Raw genomic sequence first — 22,189 nt, forward strand, 5'->3', positions numbered from 1 at the left:
AGCACGCCCACTATGTCTTAGCATGCGATCGCTCTGTGTATGCAGACACCCATCAGCCTATTTTAAGACTCCCACTTTCCCACGTCATGTCCAGGAAGTGTATGCAACCATCGGTAACATTGGATGTGATCGCAGCATTTGTGGCTGACATTACCCTGTCGCAAGCACTGCGCGTGCTTCAGTGTAAAATTCTGCCAGGTGATGTGTACTATGACGCTGCGGCATAATTATGTACACCTCCTGAAACGGCGTTGAGACGCTCAGGCATGCCTGTGATCGCACCACCACTCCCCCATTTTCATGGACCACCCCGGTCACCACCCACAAACTGTCATGTCACTCTGGTTAGCAAGCTGTCTATGCGCAGTGAGCAAATGCTTCTCGATTGCATTGACTAGTTCACGCACTGATGCGTACGCATGGGGAGAATGCAAAAATCGGCTGGCTGCGTGCGAACGCAGCCTAGCGAGCGGGTCTGAATCTGGCCCTCTTTCCAGTGTGGCTTTCCTCTGCATTTTACAATAATGCTTGTCACATTATGAGGAACATTGACCTAATATTACTGTATTTGTGGTCCCAAATTGAGCAAGGTGCCCAATAACCATCCTATTGAAATCATTTGTATCTGTATTAAGCATGCTGGTTGATGTGCTTTGAAGATTACTACAATTGGTTTGTGTATGCAGTCATACTCTGACTCTACTAACAAACAAGCTCCAAAAATGGCCTGAAGTAACTGACTTTACTGCTGAACAGCTGGATCTTGCCCAGGTGGTTCAGCAAAAGAAGAATGCCCCCTACAAATTTTAACACATTCACCCTGGAGTGACTTGATAGACTTTTGGTACACACCTTTATACTTATGTTATCAACTTTGAACCGTTTTTGAGCTTCATTTGGAAACCGGTTCTTTTTTTGTCCAGTTTTTTTATATTGAAAGCATGTTTTTATTGTGCTATTGATTCACCTGTTTTGTATATTTTGCCACCGAGCAAAGACTGCACTGATTTTACCTATAATAAGAAATACGAGTAAGAATAACACTTAGCCCGGGGATGGGGGGTTAGGTTTAGGGCGGGACTTAGGGTTAGGCACCCCCCCCTGGGGAAAGTTAGGCTAGGGGAAGGGGGGTTAGAGTTAGGCTCTAGGGGGGGATAGGGTTAGGTTTAGGGTGCGTGGAGGGGGGGAGGTAAGGGTTACGCACTAGGAGGGGAGGTTAGTGTTAGGCACCCCCTAAGGAAGGGTTGGGGGGGGAGGGGAGGGTTAGGGTACTTCCCAACGCCAGTCGGGATCTCGATCTGTCGCACTGTCACTGTCTGGATTTGAACCAGCGGCTGTTGAGTATTTCAATCCCATTCCCTGTCTCCTACTATTCTATTAAATTGTAAACTCTTTAGTACAGTAACCAACTAATTTTTATTTTGTCCTAATATTTGTACTTTCAGTTATCCCCATTTTGTATATTAGTTTTACACATTGTAAACACAGCATGCATTATAGGCTTCCATATGAATGAGCTGCTAAATAAATGCACACATTTCCTGTAAAATAGTGTCGTCTTGTCATCTTCCACCTTCAGGTTCCATGTGTAGATTTTATTAACCACTTTCTTATGTGAAAATTCATTCTCAGAAAGATTGCTTGGGGACTTTAATAATTTGGTTACCTTCATTCGTTAGTCCATTTTAACTAGCTCTGTCGTTTTACAAGGTGTAACTTATACTTTCCTCTCTCATTTGCTTGTTCAGGGAAGATTCTCCAGGTTGTTCTCAAACAGACCTCAACATTAATGATGAAGAAGAGGTGCAGGTATAGTAGAATGTTACATACTGTGTGTTTGTGATATAGGAGTGTATTTACAAAAGAGTATTTTTTTCAAAGGGCAATGATATACACGCAGAACAAGCTTGATTTTGTGTGTATTACCATTTTTTAAATCCAGCCTTCAAAGCTGTCGAATCATCGGTATTGAAAAAACAATCTTGAGTATATACAGTGGTGCTTGAAAGTTTGTGAACTCTTCCGATTTTTCTATATTTCTGATGAAATTTGGCCTAAAATTACCTTTTAGATTTTCGCACAAGTCCTAAAAGTAGATAATGAGAACTAAATCTAACAAATGAGACGAAAAAAAATTAGACTTTTTTTTTTTGTTTGTTTTGAGAAAAATTATCCAATATCACGTATCTGTGAGAGGCAAAAGTATGTGAACCTTTAGGCTTGGCAGATATTTTGAAGGTGAAATTAAAGTCTGGTATTTTCAATCAGGTGTGAGTGGACAACCTGTCTTTTTTTAAAAGAACAGAGATCTATCAAAGTCTTCCACAACACATGTTTGTGGAAGTGTATCATGCCATGCACAAAGGAGATTTCTGAGGACCTACGAAGAAGAGTTGTTGATGCTCATCAGGGAGGAAAAGGTTACAAAACCATCTCTAAAGAGTTTGGACCCCACCAATCAACAGCTAGATAGATTGTGTACAACTGGAGGAAATTCCAGACAGTTGTTACCCTCCCCAGGAGTGGAGGGTAACAACAAAGATCACGTCAAGAGCAAGGCATCGTAACAGTTTGCAAGGTCACAAAGGAACCCAAAATAACCTCTAAGCAGCTGAAGGCCTTTCTCACTTTAGCTAATGTTAATGTTCATGAGTCCACCATCAGGAGGACACTGAACAACAATGGTGTATATTGAAGGAGAAAGCTGCTGCTCTCCAAAAAGAACATTGCTGCCCATTGCAGTTTCATAAAGATCACCTGGACAAGCCAGAAGATTATTGGGACAATGTTTTGTTGACAGATGGGTCCAAAATAGAGCTTTTTGGCTTAAATGTGAAGAGTTGTGTTTGGAGAAAGGAGAACACTGCATTCCAGCATAAAAACCTCATACCATCTGTGAAACACGGCGGTGATGGTATGGGCTTCTTTTGCTGCATCTGGCCCAGGACGACTTGCCATCATTGATGGCACAATGAATTTTGAATTATACCAGAATATTCTAAAGGAAAATGTCAGGACATCTGGCCATGAGCTGCATCTCAAGAGAACGTGGGTCATGCAGCAAGATAATGGCCCAAAGCACACAAGTCATTCGACCAAAGAATGGTTAAAGAAGAATAAATTTAAAGTTTGGGAATGGCCAAGTCAAAGTCCTGACCTTAATCCAATCTAAATGTTATGGAAGGACCTGAAGCGAGCAGTTCATGGGAGAAAACCCACCAACATAACAGAGTTGAAGCTGTTTTGTACGGAGGAATGGGGTAAAATTCCTCCAAGCTGATGTTCAGGACTAATCAACAATTACTGGAAACTGTTAGAAGCACTTATTGCTGCACAAGGGGATCATACCAGATACTGAAAGCAAAGGTTCACATATACTTTGCCACTCAGACATTGGATCAATATATTGATATTGGATCATTTTTCTAAATAAAATTAGCATGTCAAATTTTTTTGTCTCGTTGGTTTGTTTCTCTTTATCTACTTTTAGGACTTGTGTGAAAATCGGAGTTAATTGTAGGCCAAATTTCAGTAGAAATATAGAAAATTCTGAAGGGTTCACAAACTTTCAAGTACCACTGTATACTCCATTGTTTCTTACTTATCTAAAAATAAAGTAACACAAATTCAGTTTTGCGGCAGTCAACAGCAACTGTTTTTCAGTGGTATGAAGATGTGTCCTTACTCATCTTTGCTTTAGTCGTGGCAAAAAGACCCTGCTGGCGTGCCAGGTCCCCTGAGACTTTGCTAGCACAGGGCATCTTTAGTAGTGTAGTGCATTTTTTGCTGGAAATGCATCTGAATCGTATTGTGATGTGACTAGGACAGGAGCATACTGTGCTGATTATTTTGATATGCCACACTTGTATATTTGTGTGCAACGGAGTCTCTGAATCTGTACGATGTGCTACAATGTAGCAGCCGCAGCTTTTTTCATTTCAAGTTCCACTGTGCTTTATTTCGAGACTCGGGTGCACACAAATACAAGTGTCGCATATCAAATTAATCAGCACTGTCTGCTGGTACGTCCTCGTCGCATCACAATGCACTTTAGTCACACTAAATATAGGATATTTAGGCAGTTGAGTGATCGTCATGAACCTCACATGCGTCACACTGCAAACACGCTAAGGTACCTTTTGTGATGCTGCTCGCTGTGAGGATTACTCCGCAAGGAGATTGACAGTCAAGGACCATTTGAGGTAGGTAACGGGGAGGTGCGGCCCTCTTCAGGTCGTGTCATAGCCTGCATCTGCGATCCTGTACACCGATAAAGTGGTTCCAGCGTCTCATTTCTAGCGGCCATTCTGCTTGACCATAGGGCTACTCAAATGGAAGATTATCAGATGGTCTGCGACTTCGGCTTTATATTTATACGCACTTGCCGCTGGTGGGCGTCTCAATGCATTTCTAGTTTGCTACAGCATTAGCATATTTTAGCATAGTAGCTGTGTGCGAGATCGCAGCCTCAAATGCATTAACGTACATCTCTGACTCAGGCCTACGGTTCCATATCTAAACCAGTCACTAAATCGCATTTGTTTTCCTTCAGTGGTCCGATGATGAAAGCACAGCCACTCTAACGGTAAGGGCCTTTTGTTAAAGGCTATCCACAGACTGTGGGAGTTTAAAAAGTATTTTGATTTAGAGGGGTATCATTTAAGTAATATAAATCTATCTTTGTTTGTAACTGCTCTTCTTACAGGCTCCAGAATTTCCTGAGTTTTCCATAAAAGTTCAAGAGGCAATTAATTCCCTTGGTGGCAGTGTTTTTCCCAAACTGAACTGGAGTTCTCCCAGGGTAATTGTGTTTGAGTTTATTGTATTTCCTGATGAATATTATTATTATTATTATTATTATTCTCTTTTACTTATAAAGTGTCAAAAGGGTTCCGTAGCAGCATACAAGTGGATAAAACTGATGACAAGAAATAGAAGTATGGAATAATAGACTATATAAATTCACAAAGATACATAATTAAAATGAGTATTTAGCATAATTATGTAATCTGATTAATACCAATTGATTGCACAAAAATCAATTTTTAAATAAATAGCTATAATAAGATCTGAAATAGCCAAAGAGGTCAATAGAAATGCTGTGTGTATCGGCAGCTTTAAATTAATACATGCCTTCAGTAAATTGATTCCTCAATTGTATAAAATTTCTGTTTAGTTACATCACATATAATACATTGTTTCATATTTTTACACCACATGCTGTGTTTGGTTTTACTATATAGGATAGTTGGCCATGTGAAAACGCATTTGATCTAATCTTCACATCTTCCCTTGTGCTCGCCGTTTAACATAAAGGCACTGAAGTGTATGCAGGATATTTGAGTAGTCTCAGGAACTCTGTGCAATCTGCCAATTTAATGTACATAGTGACATGTTATTAGGAACACTGGTGAAGTGACAGCTAAGTGTGCAATTTGTGTAAGATTGTATTTTTTTTCCCATTAGCAGCCCTGTTGGAGCCATAGTTTAACAGCTGCATAATAAACAGTTCTCCGGTCACATCACATCATTTATTATAAAACCTATCTGCTTTATTTACACTCTAAATTTGTGATCAGTAATTTTGTGGGATGTTTTGTATTGCAGCACTTAAATATGATCTAATCATACTACAGCCATGGCCAAAAGTTTTGAGAGTGACACAAGTATTGGTTTTCCACAAAGTTTGCTGCTTCAGTGTTTTTAGACCTTTTTGTCAGATGTTACTATGGTATACTGAAGTAATATTACAAGCATTTCATAAGTGTGAAAGGCTTTTATTGACAATTAAATTAAGTTTATGCAAAGAGTAAATATTTTCAGCGTTGACCCTTCTTTTTCAAGACCTCTGCAATTCGCCCTGGCATGCTGTCAATCAACTTCTGGGCAACATACTGACTGATGGCCGCCCATTCTTGCCTAATCAATGCTTGGTGGTTGTCAGAATTTGTGGGTTATTGTTTGTCCACCCGCCTTTCATGTGTAGGGTTGCTTCTCAGCCAAGGGATTGGAATCACCCACAATTTTGCCTAAGAACACAGCCATGAATAAAGAATGGTACCAAAACATCCTCCACTAGCAACTTCTCCCAACCATCCAAGAACAGTTTGGTGACAAACAATGCCTTTTCCAGCATGATGGAGCACCTTGCCATAAGGCAAAAGTGATAACTAAGTGGCTCGGGGAACAAAACATCGAAATTTTGGGTCTATGGCCAGGAAACTCCCCAGACCTTAAACCCATTGAGAACTTGTGGTCAATCCTCAAGAGGCAGGCGTACAAACAAAACCCCACAAATTCTAACAAGCTCCAAAGCATTGATTAGGCAAGAATGGGCGGCCACCAGTTAGTATGTGGCCCAAAATTTGATTGACAGCATGCCAGGGCAAATTGCAGAAGTCTTGAAAAAGAAGGGTCAACACTGCAAATATTGTCTCTTTGCATAAACTTAATGTAACTGTCAATAAAAGCCTTTGACACTTATGAAATGCTTGTAATATTACTTCAGTATACCATAGTAACATCTGACAAACAGGTCTAAACACTGAAGCAGCAAACTTTGTCAAAACCAATACTTGTCATTCTCAAAACTTTTGGCCATGACTGTATATGTTTATCTAAACTTAGATTTTCTTGTGACACTGGTGAGGCTTATGTTCAGATTTCCCTGTATTGATCCTAGTTTTTGGTTTCACATTTATTCTTGCCATTCAAAATATCTTGTAACCTGCTTACCAGGAAGAAGTAGTTGTCATTGCTTTTTCACTGTGAAGTCACTACAGTGACCACTTTCATTGTATTCATGGGAAGGGTTTCTCAATCCATAAATAAAAGCAATGACTTTAATTTTATTGTTTAATAATATATACTGCCACCATCTAGGCTCTATATAATCAGTGTATATCATAGCAATGTATCTTCCGCCCTGAATTGTTGACATGAAAATGTTTCTACACAACCTGCCACCATCCAACTCCTACCGTGTAACCTTTTTTATTTATATCACTTAAAAAACATGTTTTGTTCTTCAACCTCAAAGTTGCCAAGTAGACACATTTAAATACCACCGTGCTTATTTTATTTTTATGCCCTGTCTAGGATGCCTATTGGATTGCATTGAATAGCACGCTGAAATGTAAAAGCCTCAGTGACATCTTTCTACTCCTCAAGAGCTCTGATTTTGTGACACATGACTTCACACAGCCGTAAGTAACTAGGTCTTTAATTGAACATTTTCTGCTCAGTGGAGTTCATGGTCTCTTGCTAACGACTTCACTCCCTCACCATTGTTTGTGCAGTAGAATTTTACACTCGCAGATGATTTCATGTTGCACAGCTTGGATGCAGCTGTTCATTTGTATAATTTACTGATGTGCATCGCAAAATCAACCAGGTTTGGTGCTTTGTGGTAACATGTACCTGCTGCAGTCTTTTTATAGATGTGCTAAGTGGGAGTGCCACCACTGTTTGTAGGAATAAACTGAAACAGCAGCTCTTATGCTTCTCCAGCAGATGGGCTCTTGCTACATATTCTTCCTCTCTGTTGCTGGGCATACATTTCCCTGTTTCTTCTCTGTGAAGGTACAGAGGTAACGTGAGTCGCTCGGGCAGCGGCAGCACACACTGCCCAATACGCCCCGACTTGCAGCTCAAGAAACATTGCATCTGTTGGACATGCCGTACAATTCGGCATGTCCGGCAGACCAATGTTTTTAGGACGGTCACGCACATACACTACAATTATCTGGCCGATCCACCAATATATGGTGGATAGGCCAGATGACTGCGTAATAAAAGCTGGTAATCTTGTAACATTACATACACTGAGCATATAGTATCACACATTGCTACTATATATCAACTGTACTCTTAATCCACTTGTGTGCCTACATGGAAGGGTTTAGGATGTAGAGCCAGGAATTGAGAAACCAGTACATGGTATCACTGCTTCTGCACAAAGCATCTGACTTTCCAATGCAGTTTGTTTAATATGTGAATGGTTTGTTGTCCATCAACATACGAGTGATATTTTCCTGTCCGTATTCTGTTATTGTCAGCTGTTCCTTTTGCATATTTTTAGTGTCAAGTAAATAATATTCTTGACTGCTGGCATAATAGTAAATAACAAGTTTGCTGAGTAAAAGACTTCATCAATTGCATTATTGATTTTTCTCTAGCATAAAATATATCTAATGTTATCATACTTAGGCACAGAATGCTGATTGAGGAATTTTAAGTAATCAATATTTATTGAGATAACTTTATATCGAAGTGTTATCTGAACAGGTCTGTTTATAGTTGGAGAGATCAGATGAGTGAATTGGAAATAAGCTAATCAGAGTAAGGTATTAGCTTGAAAACTTGCTGAAGATTACTAGACTGTGTATAACCTGGCAAGAAAATGGCCCCTCATCTGCAGAGAGTCAGTGAGCTTCAAAGCAAAAACGTAGTGTGTAAGATCATTTGCCCAGACAGTACTGACAGTTTACTCAACCACATGTCAATTGTCTGCTGTTGCTAGGTACACTGCTGCAGAGAAGCCTGACCTGCTATGTTAGAGCATCAGCTTGCTATGTTGTTAAACATTTAACATGTTCTTTTTATGGTCATGCTATCAAAAGTTGAAATATTAATGGAAGATCATAAATATTCCTCAGCAGTAAACACCAGGTTTTTTTTTTTAAAGTATGCAATCTGTAGGTATTCATTATATAGGAAAAAACGTAAAGGTCTTGCCAAAAAAAAAGAATCTCTCTATTTGCTGTTAATGTTGGTCTGCCCCGCCCCCTCTGATCTTATATAATAGATATTTCAGAATCTGTTTATTTAGATTTGCCCTGAAGTTTACATTTTAATTAGAGAAGTAGAAATAATAGCTTGGAGTAAATACAAATAATTATCGCACTCCATTTAAGGAGAATGTCCAATCTATGTGTGCCAGCAATGAAGTCCAATCTATGTGCATGGGAACAACACAATTCCTGCTTTGGGCATATGGCTGCCATTAACATGAATGTAATTACCACGTTGTTATACTCATATTGGCCAGAAGTGCCGGCCGCGCAGCTCTTTTTCGGCTTAGTGCGGAGCTAACAGCCGTGCGGCCAGCACTTTAGTCAGAGAACTAAACACCCAGGTTATGTCTCGAGAACCGGCATTCTCCGACTTAACAGCGCGCTGTATTGAATAGATCCTAGAGAGCTCCCTCCCGGGGTTATTCAACATCGCATTGAATTGAATCGCGGCCATTGTTTGAATTACAAAATATCATGAAGAACCCAAACTCACAACTTCTCAGTTTATTTGGAATATGTGTATTAAAAAAAGGAAGACCTGTGCCTTTTGACTCCCATAGGGACCTGATTTGGCTTTTTTTTTTTTTTTTTGTTGATGGAGGTACAGTATACTGTGATCATTGGCTTCATTAACTGAGAAATATAACATTTCTCAACCCAGCCTTTTTGAATAACTATAAATATAAGCTTGTGGTTCTAAACATCAGCCCTCATGTGTTCCCAACAGGTCATAGTTTGTGGATGTCTATCTGTGGGAGCAGGTGGGGAAATTACTGGCCCAGCAAAACAGAAAATAGATGAACTCACTTAAAGATACCCACAAAACATGACCTGTTGCTGGTATTTGGGAACTGTAGTTTATTAAAGTTTAAATCAGTGGTTTTCAACTCCAGACATGTTACATCCTGCTAGAGATGGTGCTACTATTCTGACTACCGTAGATAGCATAGACATAATTGCTTTTTATCAAATGTGGCAAGATCTGCAACACAGAACCTATCAATTAGAATGAGCCAGTACCCATTCCAGGGAAGATACTTGGGCAAACATGACACAAAGTGTGGCCAGATATACTATATATACATTGATTAAACAAATCCAATTAGTTAAAATACATTTGGCTTAATGGCCTCTGTGGAGAAAAGACTTATCAAGTATAAGATAAATATGATCAAATTTAGGAACCTTGATTTAAATATAATGTAAATGCTGGTTATACTCCTTAGTTGTGTCACCAATGTAGGAATATTCTTAGCAGTAAAATGGGGGCATGACTTTCTATCAAACTCCTTTCCTTCCTCTGCCCATGTTTTCTTCAAGTCTTCATTTTTCCCCCTGCCCTTTCCTGTTAATACCCTTAAAACAATTAAATAGAATTAAAAGATTACAAGGATAAAGGAATTCTGTTGTATACAAATGTAGTTTATTTGCTGTTATATTGAAGACATAATGTACAAGCAACATTATGATCATCTGTTATATTAACTGTTTCAGAGAGTTTCTTTCCTTTTACTTATTCTCTGTGATCAGCAAACAGACACAGTGATCAGTGTTCTCTGCCCCTGCAATATTTTCATAGCATTATTTATTTTTTGTATATAGCACTATATAGAATGAGCCTTCACAACATGAATGCTCCCAAAGCCCTTGTCTGAGCAAGCCACTTAAAAAGGAGTTGCTGACCTGCAAAGTAGGGGGGATCTATCATTGCATCATGTTGTGAAAGGGGTGTACATTTAATTCTAAGTAAAAAGCTAATATGTGCGTCCAAAGGGCCTGATTCAGCTTAGGATAGAATTGCAAAGCTGCACACAGCCAGCTTTGCAATTCTATCCTTGCAATTATGGTAATGCAGCAGGAGGCATCACGCTTCCTGCATGCATTACTTATCTGAGCTTGTACAACGCAGCTTGTGCAACGCAGCATCAGATAATTTGCGGGAACATCGGCCAGCTAAGTGATGGAGATCCTGGCCTCTTCCGTTTCAGGAAACTGAGGTCATCGCCGCCCCCTCTCCGCCCATAAACTGCAACAGACTGTCAATCACTGACAGTCTACTGTCGCTCTGCGTGCGAACACGCAGGACCCATACTGCACATGCCATAAATGCAGATTTAATCGGGAAGTTTGTGTGCAGATTTCAAGCCTTCTTATATTTTTTAAGTTTTGTTGTTTAACATACCCAATTTTTTCCCCCCAATAATTTGATATCAGTGTACTTAAAGGGGCTGATGGAAGTGATGTTACAGAACATGTATATTAGCACAGTTGGTAAGTTTGGGTCACAATTTGTTCACAGAACTGCTTAATTGAACACTTTTGCTGCTGTTATGTGTGTAATGAATTGGCTATGGGAACCTGGTGCCGTCTAACTCCTGGGTATGCCAAGGATTTAAGGAAAGAGCAAAGTGTCTACCAATTGGTCATGTATATCTTTTTGATCTGGAGTCTATTTAGGACAGGGGTGGGGAACCTTTTTTCTGCAGAGGGCCATTTTGAGATATATATAACATTACGTGCAGGCCATGCCCCATCCGTGTAAAGTCACACAGGGGCGGGGCCACAATCGCCAGTGATTACAGCAATGCCCGGATCATCCTGAGGATCCTCCAGGGAGCTGTAAGGGCAGCGGTGTGACTGTCTGAAGCGTCCTAAGGACGCACCAGATGGCACTGCTGCATAGATTCTGGCTGCATGGTGCCATTCTAGGCACACTGCTAGCCAGATAAGGCAGGCAGAAAAAGCTCAGAAGGCCAGACCAAATGATTCCGGGGGCCTTATATGGCCCTTGGGCATGAGGTTCCCCATCCCTGATTTAGGAGATTAGAAGCTTATGCAACATGGAGGTAATGTGTTTATAATGGGGCATCAGTAAGCAAAGTTGTTAGGTGGGGAGTGCAGGGATTTTAGTAGATTACAATTGCCTAAAATCTTGTGGAGCTTGTAAAAATGAGAAAAAATCCCCAAGGAGCAGAAAACTTCTATTGAAAGTATATAATTGAAACAGAAGGTAGTATACAAAGGATTTATGAAATGTTCTGTAATATTGAGTTTAATGTCCAACGTCTGAACACCCCTTAGGGAGTATACCATTGGGAAACATGAGTGAATGAGGGATGGGGGGGGCACACTCTGCTCTGCTCTGGTCTTTCTGCCAAATGTCATAAGAGTGTAAAACTATCTCAACTAGTGGGGGAAATTAGATGGAAAGGTAGTGCTGTTCATTAGCTCATAATTGTATGGTATGAACAAACATGTAAATTGTATGGTATGAACAAACATGTCAAGGAAAAAAACAAAGTTTCCATTAGTGCAGTTTATATTGGAAGACTATTCCAGGTTTATTTTTTAATGAAGGCTCAAAAAGTGTGCACAATAAACAATCTAGCAGATTAGGCCAACTGTTCTCCAGCTGTCCGGTATATCACTGTTGTCTTGGGGTTGGGTACTGCATGCCAACAATCAGAATACAAATAGCAATAACCCGACAGTCAAAATCCCCCCTCTCATAGCCTTACCCTCCCCCTAGTGCCTAGCCCTAAATTTAACCATGTTCGGCATTCAGACTGGTGAACTCTGGGATCCTGACTGCCGGGATGCCGACTACATCCCGTTGTCTAGATTGCTGTCCTTTATCAACGTCTGAGTTTAGCAGCATTTCCAGTATGACTTTTAGTAGTCTTCAATGTTCAGGACCAGTTGACAAAGGGACTGGTTTTCTTTATCTAAACAGTGAACTAAAAGTAACATCTACATTTACATGAGCCTCAATGTTCCTGATTATAAAGGGGCATTATTCCAGTGAGGAGTTTGATATGGATGGACTTAAATACGAACATCTTCTTCCCATTAACATGCTGCTAATGTTATTATCTATCCTAATAATTGTACACTGAAATGTCCAGACCTACATCAGTTGTAATCTGACATCTCATGAGTCAGTTTGAACACCGGTTAGGCTGCTCATGACAAGGTGACTTAAATTATCAGAGTTCGAACAGGGCATGATAGTGGGCACCCGATGAATGGGACATATCATTCCTGAAGTTGTACCGACATTCAACATCCTTCGATCTGCGGTATCATGTGTGTAATAGGAATATCTCATGGAAAGCGTTACCACCCACTGTGGACAGCGAGGTGGCTGACCATGGGTGCTTAATGATCGTGATCAGCAGTGTCTAGCCAGAATTGTCTGTGGTCACAGACAAGCGACACTGGCTCAAATCACATCCACATCTAATGCAAGAGGTACCAGATGCATATCCAGCAGGTCAGTACAGTGTTCTTTAGGTACCAAGGGATATGGGAGCAGAAGACCCACCACAGTGCCTCTGTTAACACTATGACTCCAGACTCAACACCTTACTTGGGCTTGTGACGTCGCTAATTGGACCCTGGAGAACTGGAAGCTAGTGGTGTGGTCCAATGAGTCACGGTTCCAGTTGTTTGGGCAGATGGTAAGGTTCGAGTGTGAAGCAAACCTTATGAGGCTATGTACCTCAGTTAACACCACAGGTTCACACACACTTCTAGGTCTTTGCCACCAACCCCATTGGTAGGGGGAAAGTGAATTTATTAGTGAATTTGCAGAATCTTCAGACAGTGCAAACGGTATAAAATAAGGGCCACTTATAGTATAATACCACTCATAGTGAGGATAGCCCCTCAAACTTATTTCAGAGCAATGCTTAAAATGGGTATAAATGCTTTGGTAAGAAATAACATTCTACCAGTTTTGTTTTGAGTCCTTCAGTTCGGTGCTTAATTTGCATTTAGCTAAGAACTGCTAATTGGTATGACATTTTGTGCCACTGTACTTTGCTTACTTATAAAAACATTTGCACTGCACTAAATGATCCACTTTCCATTCAAATGTGCCTGTTAGTGTTCCATTTGCTGAATCAAAACTGTTTTTCTATACCCTGGCTGGAAGAAAACACACGCGCTGGATGGCCGCAACACCTAAAACTGTGTCAAATGTAAGCTTTTTTAAAAAAAAGATCATTTCTATATTCCCAGTGGTTGTGTGTCTTGTCTGCCCCTATAAACATGACCTGTCACATCTTGAGCACAACTGAACATTATAATGTAGTAGATACTGCAGCTTTATTTTTCCCAAATATTTTTGCATGTATAAAAAAAAACATTCTTGTGTGCAAAGGTCTCTAGAAGGGATGCGGTCATAATCTCGACCACGGGAAATCCGGCGCGCAGAATGGCGGAGCTGGATTCCCAACACCTGTCAGAATCCCAGCGCCCCATCCCGACCGCCAGAATCCCAAATGTAAGTAGCGGGGTTAGGGGGAGGATTAGCGTTGGGGCACACTTGCCTACTTTTGAAAAAGCATTTCAGAGAGATTGTGAAAGCAACACCTATGAGCGTGGTGGTAAAATAGGCATGTACCGCTACATCTGAGAGGTGTGTCTTCAAATTGTTATAAATCCAAATGTAAATGAGCCCCAAAACAGTCAGTAAGATCTACTACTTGTTGAAAACACACTGATACTAGTCAGAAAATGCATGTAGCCATAGGGATTACTGTGTAGGGAAATTATACTCCTGATCCCATTTGAATGTATAAATATCTGGGTTCTTCTTTTATATAACAGCTTCATAATGGGAGTAAGGCACAATCATTGAGATTGCTAGACTCTCCAGGGAGTCAGGGAGATTGTCAGGGAGACTCCCTGAAATAGTAGCAATCAGGGAAAGTTGGCATATAGGGGTTAGGGTTAGGCACTAAGGGGGGAGGTTTAGGGTGCGGGGAGGGGGAGGTTAGGTTTAGGCACTAGGGGGGGAGGTTAGGTTCAGTCACCGGGGAGGGGGAGGTTAGGATACCGACCGACAAGTGTTTGTACCCTAACCCTGTCAGAATTCTGACCCCCGCATCCCGTACCCAACCACTCTAAAACACACGGGCCATAATGTCAAACGCCCAACATAACTAAACTTGTGCTGGTATATAACATACCTTCTATCTGTATTCTTATTTGCTCAAATCAGTCATATTGGAACTCATGAAAAATGTAGAAGGTGGATTACGTCCTAGGCTAGAGCGACCTGTGTTTTCTCGCTATGCATGCTTGTCAGCACAGAAGCAGACCAGTAGTGCAAAAAGGATTAATCTGGTGTAATTACTGACTGCCTAATGACATAATGTACTACATCCATATAATGAGACCATGAACTCTGCAATCACTTATGACTTTAAAGGACGATTCATTAAACTCAGGTTTTTTTCCTAAATTACATGTTATTAGTGATGTAACAGGAAAAAGTACATGCATTTGAAAGGTTTTATTTTTATTCAGTCCCCTGCATCTTACTCCTACCCCCTACATCTCATAACAACCTCCTGCTTCTCACTCCTGCCCCCTATATTTAACCATAGCATCCTATATCTCACCACAGGCCCCTGCTTCTCACTCCTGCCACTGATTCTTACCACAGCCCCCTGCTTCTCACCATAAGCCTCTGCATCTCTCCACAACCCCCTGCATCTCACCAGTGTCACTACAACCCCCTCTGCTGCTGCCCGGCCACCGGGTTGTGCTGGGAAGGGCAGCAGGATCATGGATGAGCGATCTGTATTGCAGCTACCGTAAGCATTATCGGCACTATGTCCCCGAGGCGGGGGCACCTGTGTATATTTTCGCAGCCTCCTTGCACACCCCTCCCTGGCTGCTGAACATGGCGATGAGCAATGTCCTCTTTGCACAATGTACCCTCTATTTCCTGGTCTTCCTGTTCAGCTTCCTCGCCATGGTGCCTCTGTCCGAGAACTCTGCTGGCTTCCACGGGAGGTGCTTCCTGTTCACTGAGGGCGTGTGGCTGAACGGGAACATCACGCTGGAGAGGGGAGCACTTGTGGAGCAGTGGTGGAGTGTAGATATATGTAGAGAGAGAGATAAGGCAGCACTCAGCAGATTTGAGAAAAAGGTAGATTAAAAATCCTTCCATTAATATTTGTTACAATTCTGATTTTAATTTTGTGGTAGGGTCAGATGATGATAACTCAAATGTACTAATATCACTAAGTTGTTTCTGACACTCCCTCTCATAAGTGGCTAGATCTTGGACTACTGCGGCCCCTCCCTTGTCCGCACCCCTAATTATGATATCCGTCCTTTTGGGCAATGACTTCTTTGGGCTGTTCTCGTGGCTGCAAACCCTGTTTTTCCAATAATCTTGTAATAGTCATGATGGACGCATTCTGTGTAGTGGGGGTCAAATTTTGACCTAGGTATTATTTTCTTAAGCTATGATGGAATAACTGAAATAGGCGTGTTGTAGGCATGTTCTGTGAATGAAATGATGCACACCTTCAAACAATCCATTTTAATTCCAGTTTGTGAGGCAACAAAACATGAAAAATGCAAAAGGGGGGTGAATACTTTTGCAAGGCACTATATATATGATGTGCGCCGACCCCTGTATTTTGGATCTTCTTATGTTGTAGATTTTGTTTTGCCAAAACCACCCCTTGCGTGTTTTAGTTTTTTTTGGATCTGTATTTTTTCTAAAATAAAATCATAAAAACGGCTAAAATCACATACTTTGGCTCTGTTTTTGTTCCTACAGTATTATTAACCTCAATAACTTTTATTTCAAGTAAATTTTTACCACCTCACAGCTCACAATATTGATTTTTTTCATCTAGTTTAGGGCCAAAAGGTTGCATCCAGCTAGCTTGCTGACTAAGCTAAGCGACCGCAGTAGGCGGCACTAACATGTGGCAGTTCAGCTTCCAAAACAAAGAATGTGTTCCTTAACTAGGTCAGAGGCCCGACGGAGTTGGAATATGTTTATGGACTGAAGACATGGAAAGGGCGGAAGGATTGATTAGTTTTTTATTTATTTATCTTAATGTTTTTATTTTTTATTTTTTTTTAAAATTATGAGGGAAGATCCATCTATGATCAAGTTCTTCAGTTCCTAAAAGACATCTTTGATCTGGAGGAGGTTTTTCCATTTTTTTATACATCTAATAAAAATTAGTTGTCCTTGTGGAGGTGCTGCTAGAACATACTATAAACAGACTTTTACTTTGTACTCAGGGAGGTTGTTAGGGATAATAGGACCAAGACTTGCTGTTTACATCAGAGGAAAGCAGCCTGTAGTTCTCCGGCTGAACTAGAACTCCCATCGTCTGTGATGTTTGCTGGGCCTACTGCAAGTTATTTGTCAACATGTGGTCTGCTTCAGGTACCTCAGCCTGCTTTACGCACTGTATGTACCATGTAAATATGTATGTATGTGACCAATATACACAACTAATTTTTGTATTAAACATATTTGCACTTTATTGCACTCATCCCGGCAGGAAGATGCTCTTTGCTGCTGCTCATATTTGAAAGGGGCTTACAGGAGATGCTGTCTGTGGCCATTACAATTTCTGGACATCCATAAACCATACAATGAAAAATGTCAGGCAGCAATGCCCCAAACAGCACAGAAAAAAGGTGCAAGATGGAATTGCCCTTGGGAATAATGGGGGGGTGTGGGGGTGTGTGTGGTATGTATGTATGTATATATATGTGTGTGTGTATGTATATATACATATATATATATATATCTATGTGTGTGTATGTATGTATGTGTGTATATATATATATATATATGTGTATATAGATATATATATATATGTATATAGATATATATATATATATATATATATATATATATATATATATATATATTATGATACAGGACATTCACAGTTTACCAAACCAATCACTTCAGCGACAGGGACTGCCACTTGTGGCTGAAATGATTGGTTTGTTTGGACCCCCCACAAAACAAGCTGCCAATGCGCAGTGGACATTGGTGGCAATGATCCCATACAAAAACTGGCTATACGACATAGGTAAGATCAGATGTCGTCATCATCATCATCCCCATCCCTATTGGTGTGTACATACTCTTCTTCACACATTATTAATTCGTCCCTGCTGGAATCCACTATTACAGGCGCCTCTGAATTTTTTTTTACTTACTGCTGGTAAAGGTATTCGTCGTGGAATTTGTAATTCATTTTGATGAACATCATCTTTTCCACATTTTTGGGGAAGTAATCTCCTACGCCGATCACTGGCAAGGTTCCCGGCTGCGCTGAAAACTCTTTCAGAGTACACACTGGAGAGTGGGTAACTTAAGTAAAGCAAAGCCAGTTTGTGTGAGGGACTCCAAATTGCCTGCCTCTTCTTCAGGTTCCATAGGGTCCACAGGATCTACCTTGGGGTATGTAGTTGGATCGCATCCAATGCACCGAACAGCAAAGCTTTGGAGCTTCCAGCATGCACTGGTCCTCTGCCCTATATACCCCGCCCCCAGCTACAGGCATTTTTTTTGTTTGGTGCGCAGCAAGAGGCACCTGTTATAACAGCGGGACTGCTAGGCAGTCCTAGGTTTTTTTCTTTTCTGTTTTACCTTAAAAGTTTTTCAAACTTCAGAGTTTAGCGGTACTAGGCGCCGTGAAATACGCTTGCACCATGACTCCTCCGCTGACGCCGAAACACCAGCACTGCTATACACCCTGAGGTTCTCGCAGGCCTCAGCGTGGCTTGGCTAGCGGGTTTCGCTGGGGCCCGGGACTGCTGTCGGGTCACGGAGGTGGCTGGTAAGCGATTCCTCTCTGGGAATCGTGCGTGAAGCAGTCCCCCGCCTCCGGTGTTGAGACGCATCGGAGGTGACTGCAGGTGAAGGCCTCGTGTAACGTGTCTTCACTAAGGTGGCCGGGGCCATATCATCTGTCGCCGGGGACGCGTGGTAAGAAGCACTATAGCACACTAGTCAACGTCTTGCTGTGGTGAGGTCAGCGTACCCGGCCGTCAAAATCGCAGCCATGGGGAGATAGGTGCTCCCCCGGCCACTCCTCCCCTCAGATGCAAACTTACGGTTATGGTTTCCCACGTTTGGCTTACTATAATTGACCACCTCGTGTGTGAGACGCGCACAGTTTACAGTTGGTCCGTGCACTGAAGCGGTTGTGTCAGAGGTTTGGTCTGTCTCTCTATATACCTCTCCCTTGGGTTTGGCATATAGCGTACTCTATATCCTACTATTACCCCTTCGGGCCTGGTCAGTTGATCTAGAGTCCATATTGCATTAGCAAATATGCGTATTTATGCATTGTATGTGACTGTGTGCTAGCTGCTGTGTGTACACTGCCTATTTTTTCAAAACTGTCAGGTACAACTATCTGTGTTTCTCCTCATCCCTCTGAAGGTGTGTTGGGCGTTTCATTGATACAAAGTCACATTGCATTTATATTGTATACCTTGTACCATTTATACATTGTCATGTCTGAAGGTAAAGGTGAGGATGGGAGCCCTCCAGTGCTTATTTCCTGTAAGTCCTGTTCGGCAGGCTTATCGGACCAGGATGTAAACCAGTATGGATTGTGTAATAACTGTTGCAAACCAATATATCTGGTACAACTTCACCAGCACCAGAGTCATAGAGGATGGCCATTACACCTGAGGTTTTGTCCTATTTAATAGGCAAGGCCACGGAGGTACAGGCTCTGGCTGCTGTAGCGCCTCATGCTAGGGGGTATGCACAGCATGTGCATCATCCTATGTGTATGCCTCCCATGAATCCCTGTTGGGGTAATCTGCCTGCTCGCTGTAGTCAGAGTATACTGCCATCTTCAGCCTCTCCGCAGGTGGATAGACCGGTGGTAATAAAAAAGCAGAGGCATAAAAGAGGTTCTCGTCATGTGTTGCCTCACGAGTCTGACTCGACCTCATCAGAGTCTGATACTCAGAGCTCTGGGTCTGTCTCAGTGAAAGAGGACCATCAGTCCCTGGTGGTGTTCCCTCTCTAGTAAGAGCGGTCAGGTCTGTTCTCAGTATGGAGGAAGAGCAGGTGTCAGTGGCATCTAAGGACCTCAGTCTGGGCAGCTGTCGAATCTGATGTCCGAAGCATGGGATGCTCCTAGTAAGCATTTTCATGACAAAAGGATAACCGTTCGCTACCCATTTGCACCAGGAGAGGGTAATAAATGGGAAATTCCCCCAACAATAGACGCTCATGTGACAAGATTAATCAGGAGCGCTACGTTTCCCATTCCTGCAGCATCCTCTTTTAGAAGAGGTAAAAAAACTGATAGAAAACTGGATAATCACTTGAAATCAATGTTTGCATTATCTGGAGCTGTTACTAGGCCAGCTACGACTGTAGCTTAAGTGGCCAAGGCTTTGTAGGAATGGACAAAATCTCTGGAGGATACTATAGTTGATCCAACCAGAGAGCAGCAGTCCCTTCTCGGCCAGATGCAGGAAGCAGCTATGTCTATGGGGGAAAGGTGGGAATTGATGTAGGCATCCTACCTTCTAGGGTCTCGGCTAACTCTGTTGCAGCCCGAAGAACCCTTTTGGCTAAAGACCTGGAAGGCAGATGCAGGGTCTAAGAAGGCTCTGGAATCTTTGCGTTTAGCAGGGAAGGTACTGTGTGGGCCAGGATTGGATGACATAATCACTTCTTTGGCAACGCCGAAGTCTGCTGAATTGCCATCTACGTTTACCTCTAGGAGGCAGTCGTCATCTCTGTTCTTTCGTCCACAAGGTATGACAAAGAAACAGTCCTCGGCCAGATAGTCAGTCCCACAAGAAACCGCAGCCCATGAACCATTGGTCTTCTAAACGCCTGGCTGCCGAGCCAGACGGTAAGCCTACTGTCTGATGGGGCGGGCCTCCCCCTTGAGGATTTCAGGGTTGGAGGCTGACTCTTACAGTTCTCCCAGGCCTGGCAGCAGAAAACTACAGATGCCTGAGTGCGAGAGCTGGTCTCTCGGGGTTATGCAATCAATTCCTAAGGCAATCCCTCTCAAAGGTTCGTTGCTACAAACCTTCCTGCAGACCCGGTCAGAGCTTCGGCCTACCGAGAGTCTATTGGGGCACTCCTGAGGTCAGGAGTTATAGTCCCCATTCCTGTGACGCAACAGGGGAGGGGTCATTATTCAAATTTATTTTTTATTCAAAAACCCAATGGGTCTCACCACCCTATCCTGAATCTGATGTCTCTCAACAGATTCATCAAGGTGACCAAAAAACTTTACGGTCAATTATGTTGGCGATGGATCCTGGAGACTTCATGGTCTCACTGGACATACAGGATGCATATATGCATGTCCCGATTGCAAGATCCCACCAGGCCTTTCTCAGGTTCACAGTAGATGGCTCTACCCTTCGGTCTGGCCACAGCCCCTCGGGTGTTTACCAAGATAATGGCAGTCATGACAGCTCGTCTCAGAAAACAAGGAGTCAGGATACTGCCATATCTAGACGACCTCCTGATATTGGCACAATCTTAGATGTTACAATGTCATTTACGGATGACCATTGTCTTGAAACGTAGAAAATGACCTTACAAATCCGCGCTAATGAGATGTTCAGGAAAATGAACCTTTTCCACAGATTCCAAATGTATCTCAATGAGTCCATATGTAGATAAAAAAAGAAGAAAAACAAAATGTTTCTTTTGTCAGACAATCAATGTTATTAGAGATGTATTACACCTCAGGTGTCAGAAATGGATGAGGAGGTGATATAGGTCCGAACCCAGGACAGCAATGAATCTTGACAGAATATCCAAAATGTCCATAAAGATACACCAACAACGTGATGAGACCAAATAATGCTTACATGTAAGCTTACATATTAAATGCAGGATACAAGTGCGTAGCGGTTTCTTTAATCGGTCCTCTTTCACAGACACAGATCCACTGTTTTTTCACATGGATCAAATCCACAGGGCCCAAAAAAATAAAGGGCCCAAAAAGTCACAACAAGTAACTAAAATAATACGGTTTATTAAAGTATAAAAACATCAAAATGAACATACCCTATGTACAACACTTAAACCTAACAGCGAAAGATGGATCCCGGGAATAACGCTGAATAGGTAAGGTGGGACACACAGGGTGGTAAAACAGACACTAGTAGGACGCGTTTCAACGCTCTGCGGCGTCTTTATCAACTTTAGTGTCAAACAATGAACTTGAATACTCGTGCAGCCGCCATCTTGATTAAGGGGACTACCATTGTCTGCCTACAGGAGCACGGCTGGGTAATCAATTGGAAAAAGTATTTATCTTATTTCTCCAACTCGGCAGATGGTGCACTTGGGGGCGCTGCTGGGCTCTCTGGGACAGAGGATTCTATTACCAGAGGACAAGACTGTGGCACTGCAGTCTTGTGTGCACAATCTACTTTTGCAAGCAAACCGTGTCAGTTCACTTGGCTTATGCCCAGTTCCTCACCAGGTCCCAACGGCTGTGGATCCTGGCCCAGTGGGATGGTCAGCATCATCGGATAAAGCATCAGATGATTCGCATCTCACCAAAGGTTCGGCTCTCCCTTGCTTGATGGCTGGAGACTCATTTAGA

At 42.0% G+C, this 22,189-nt stretch overlaps 1 protein-coding gene across 1 annotated transcript in view; it reads left to right on the forward strand.

Annotated features, from left to right (window-relative positions):
• Positions 1-22,189, forward strand: part of CDC123 (cell division cycle 123) — a 120,673-nt gene that overhangs the window by 20,712 nt on the left and 77,772 nt on the right. Inside the window, exons 3-6 of the mRNA XM_088468767.1 lie at positions 1,749-1,809; positions 4,553-4,585; positions 4,706-4,801; positions 7,099-7,205. Of these exons, the coding sequence (XP_088324893.1) occupies positions 1,749-1,809; positions 4,553-4,585; positions 4,706-4,801; positions 7,099-7,205 (297 nt within the window). The remainder of the gene's footprint in view (positions 1-1,748; positions 1,810-4,552; positions 4,586-4,705; positions 4,802-7,098; positions 7,206-22,189) is intronic.

Source organism: Taudactylus pleione, unplaced genomic scaffold (assembly GCF_031769625.1).
Source record: "Taudactylus pleione unplaced genomic scaffold, aTauple2 ptg000086l, whole genome shotgun sequence".
Lineage (NCBI taxonomy): Eukaryota > Metazoa > Chordata > Amphibia > Anura > Myobatrachidae > Taudactylus > Taudactylus pleione.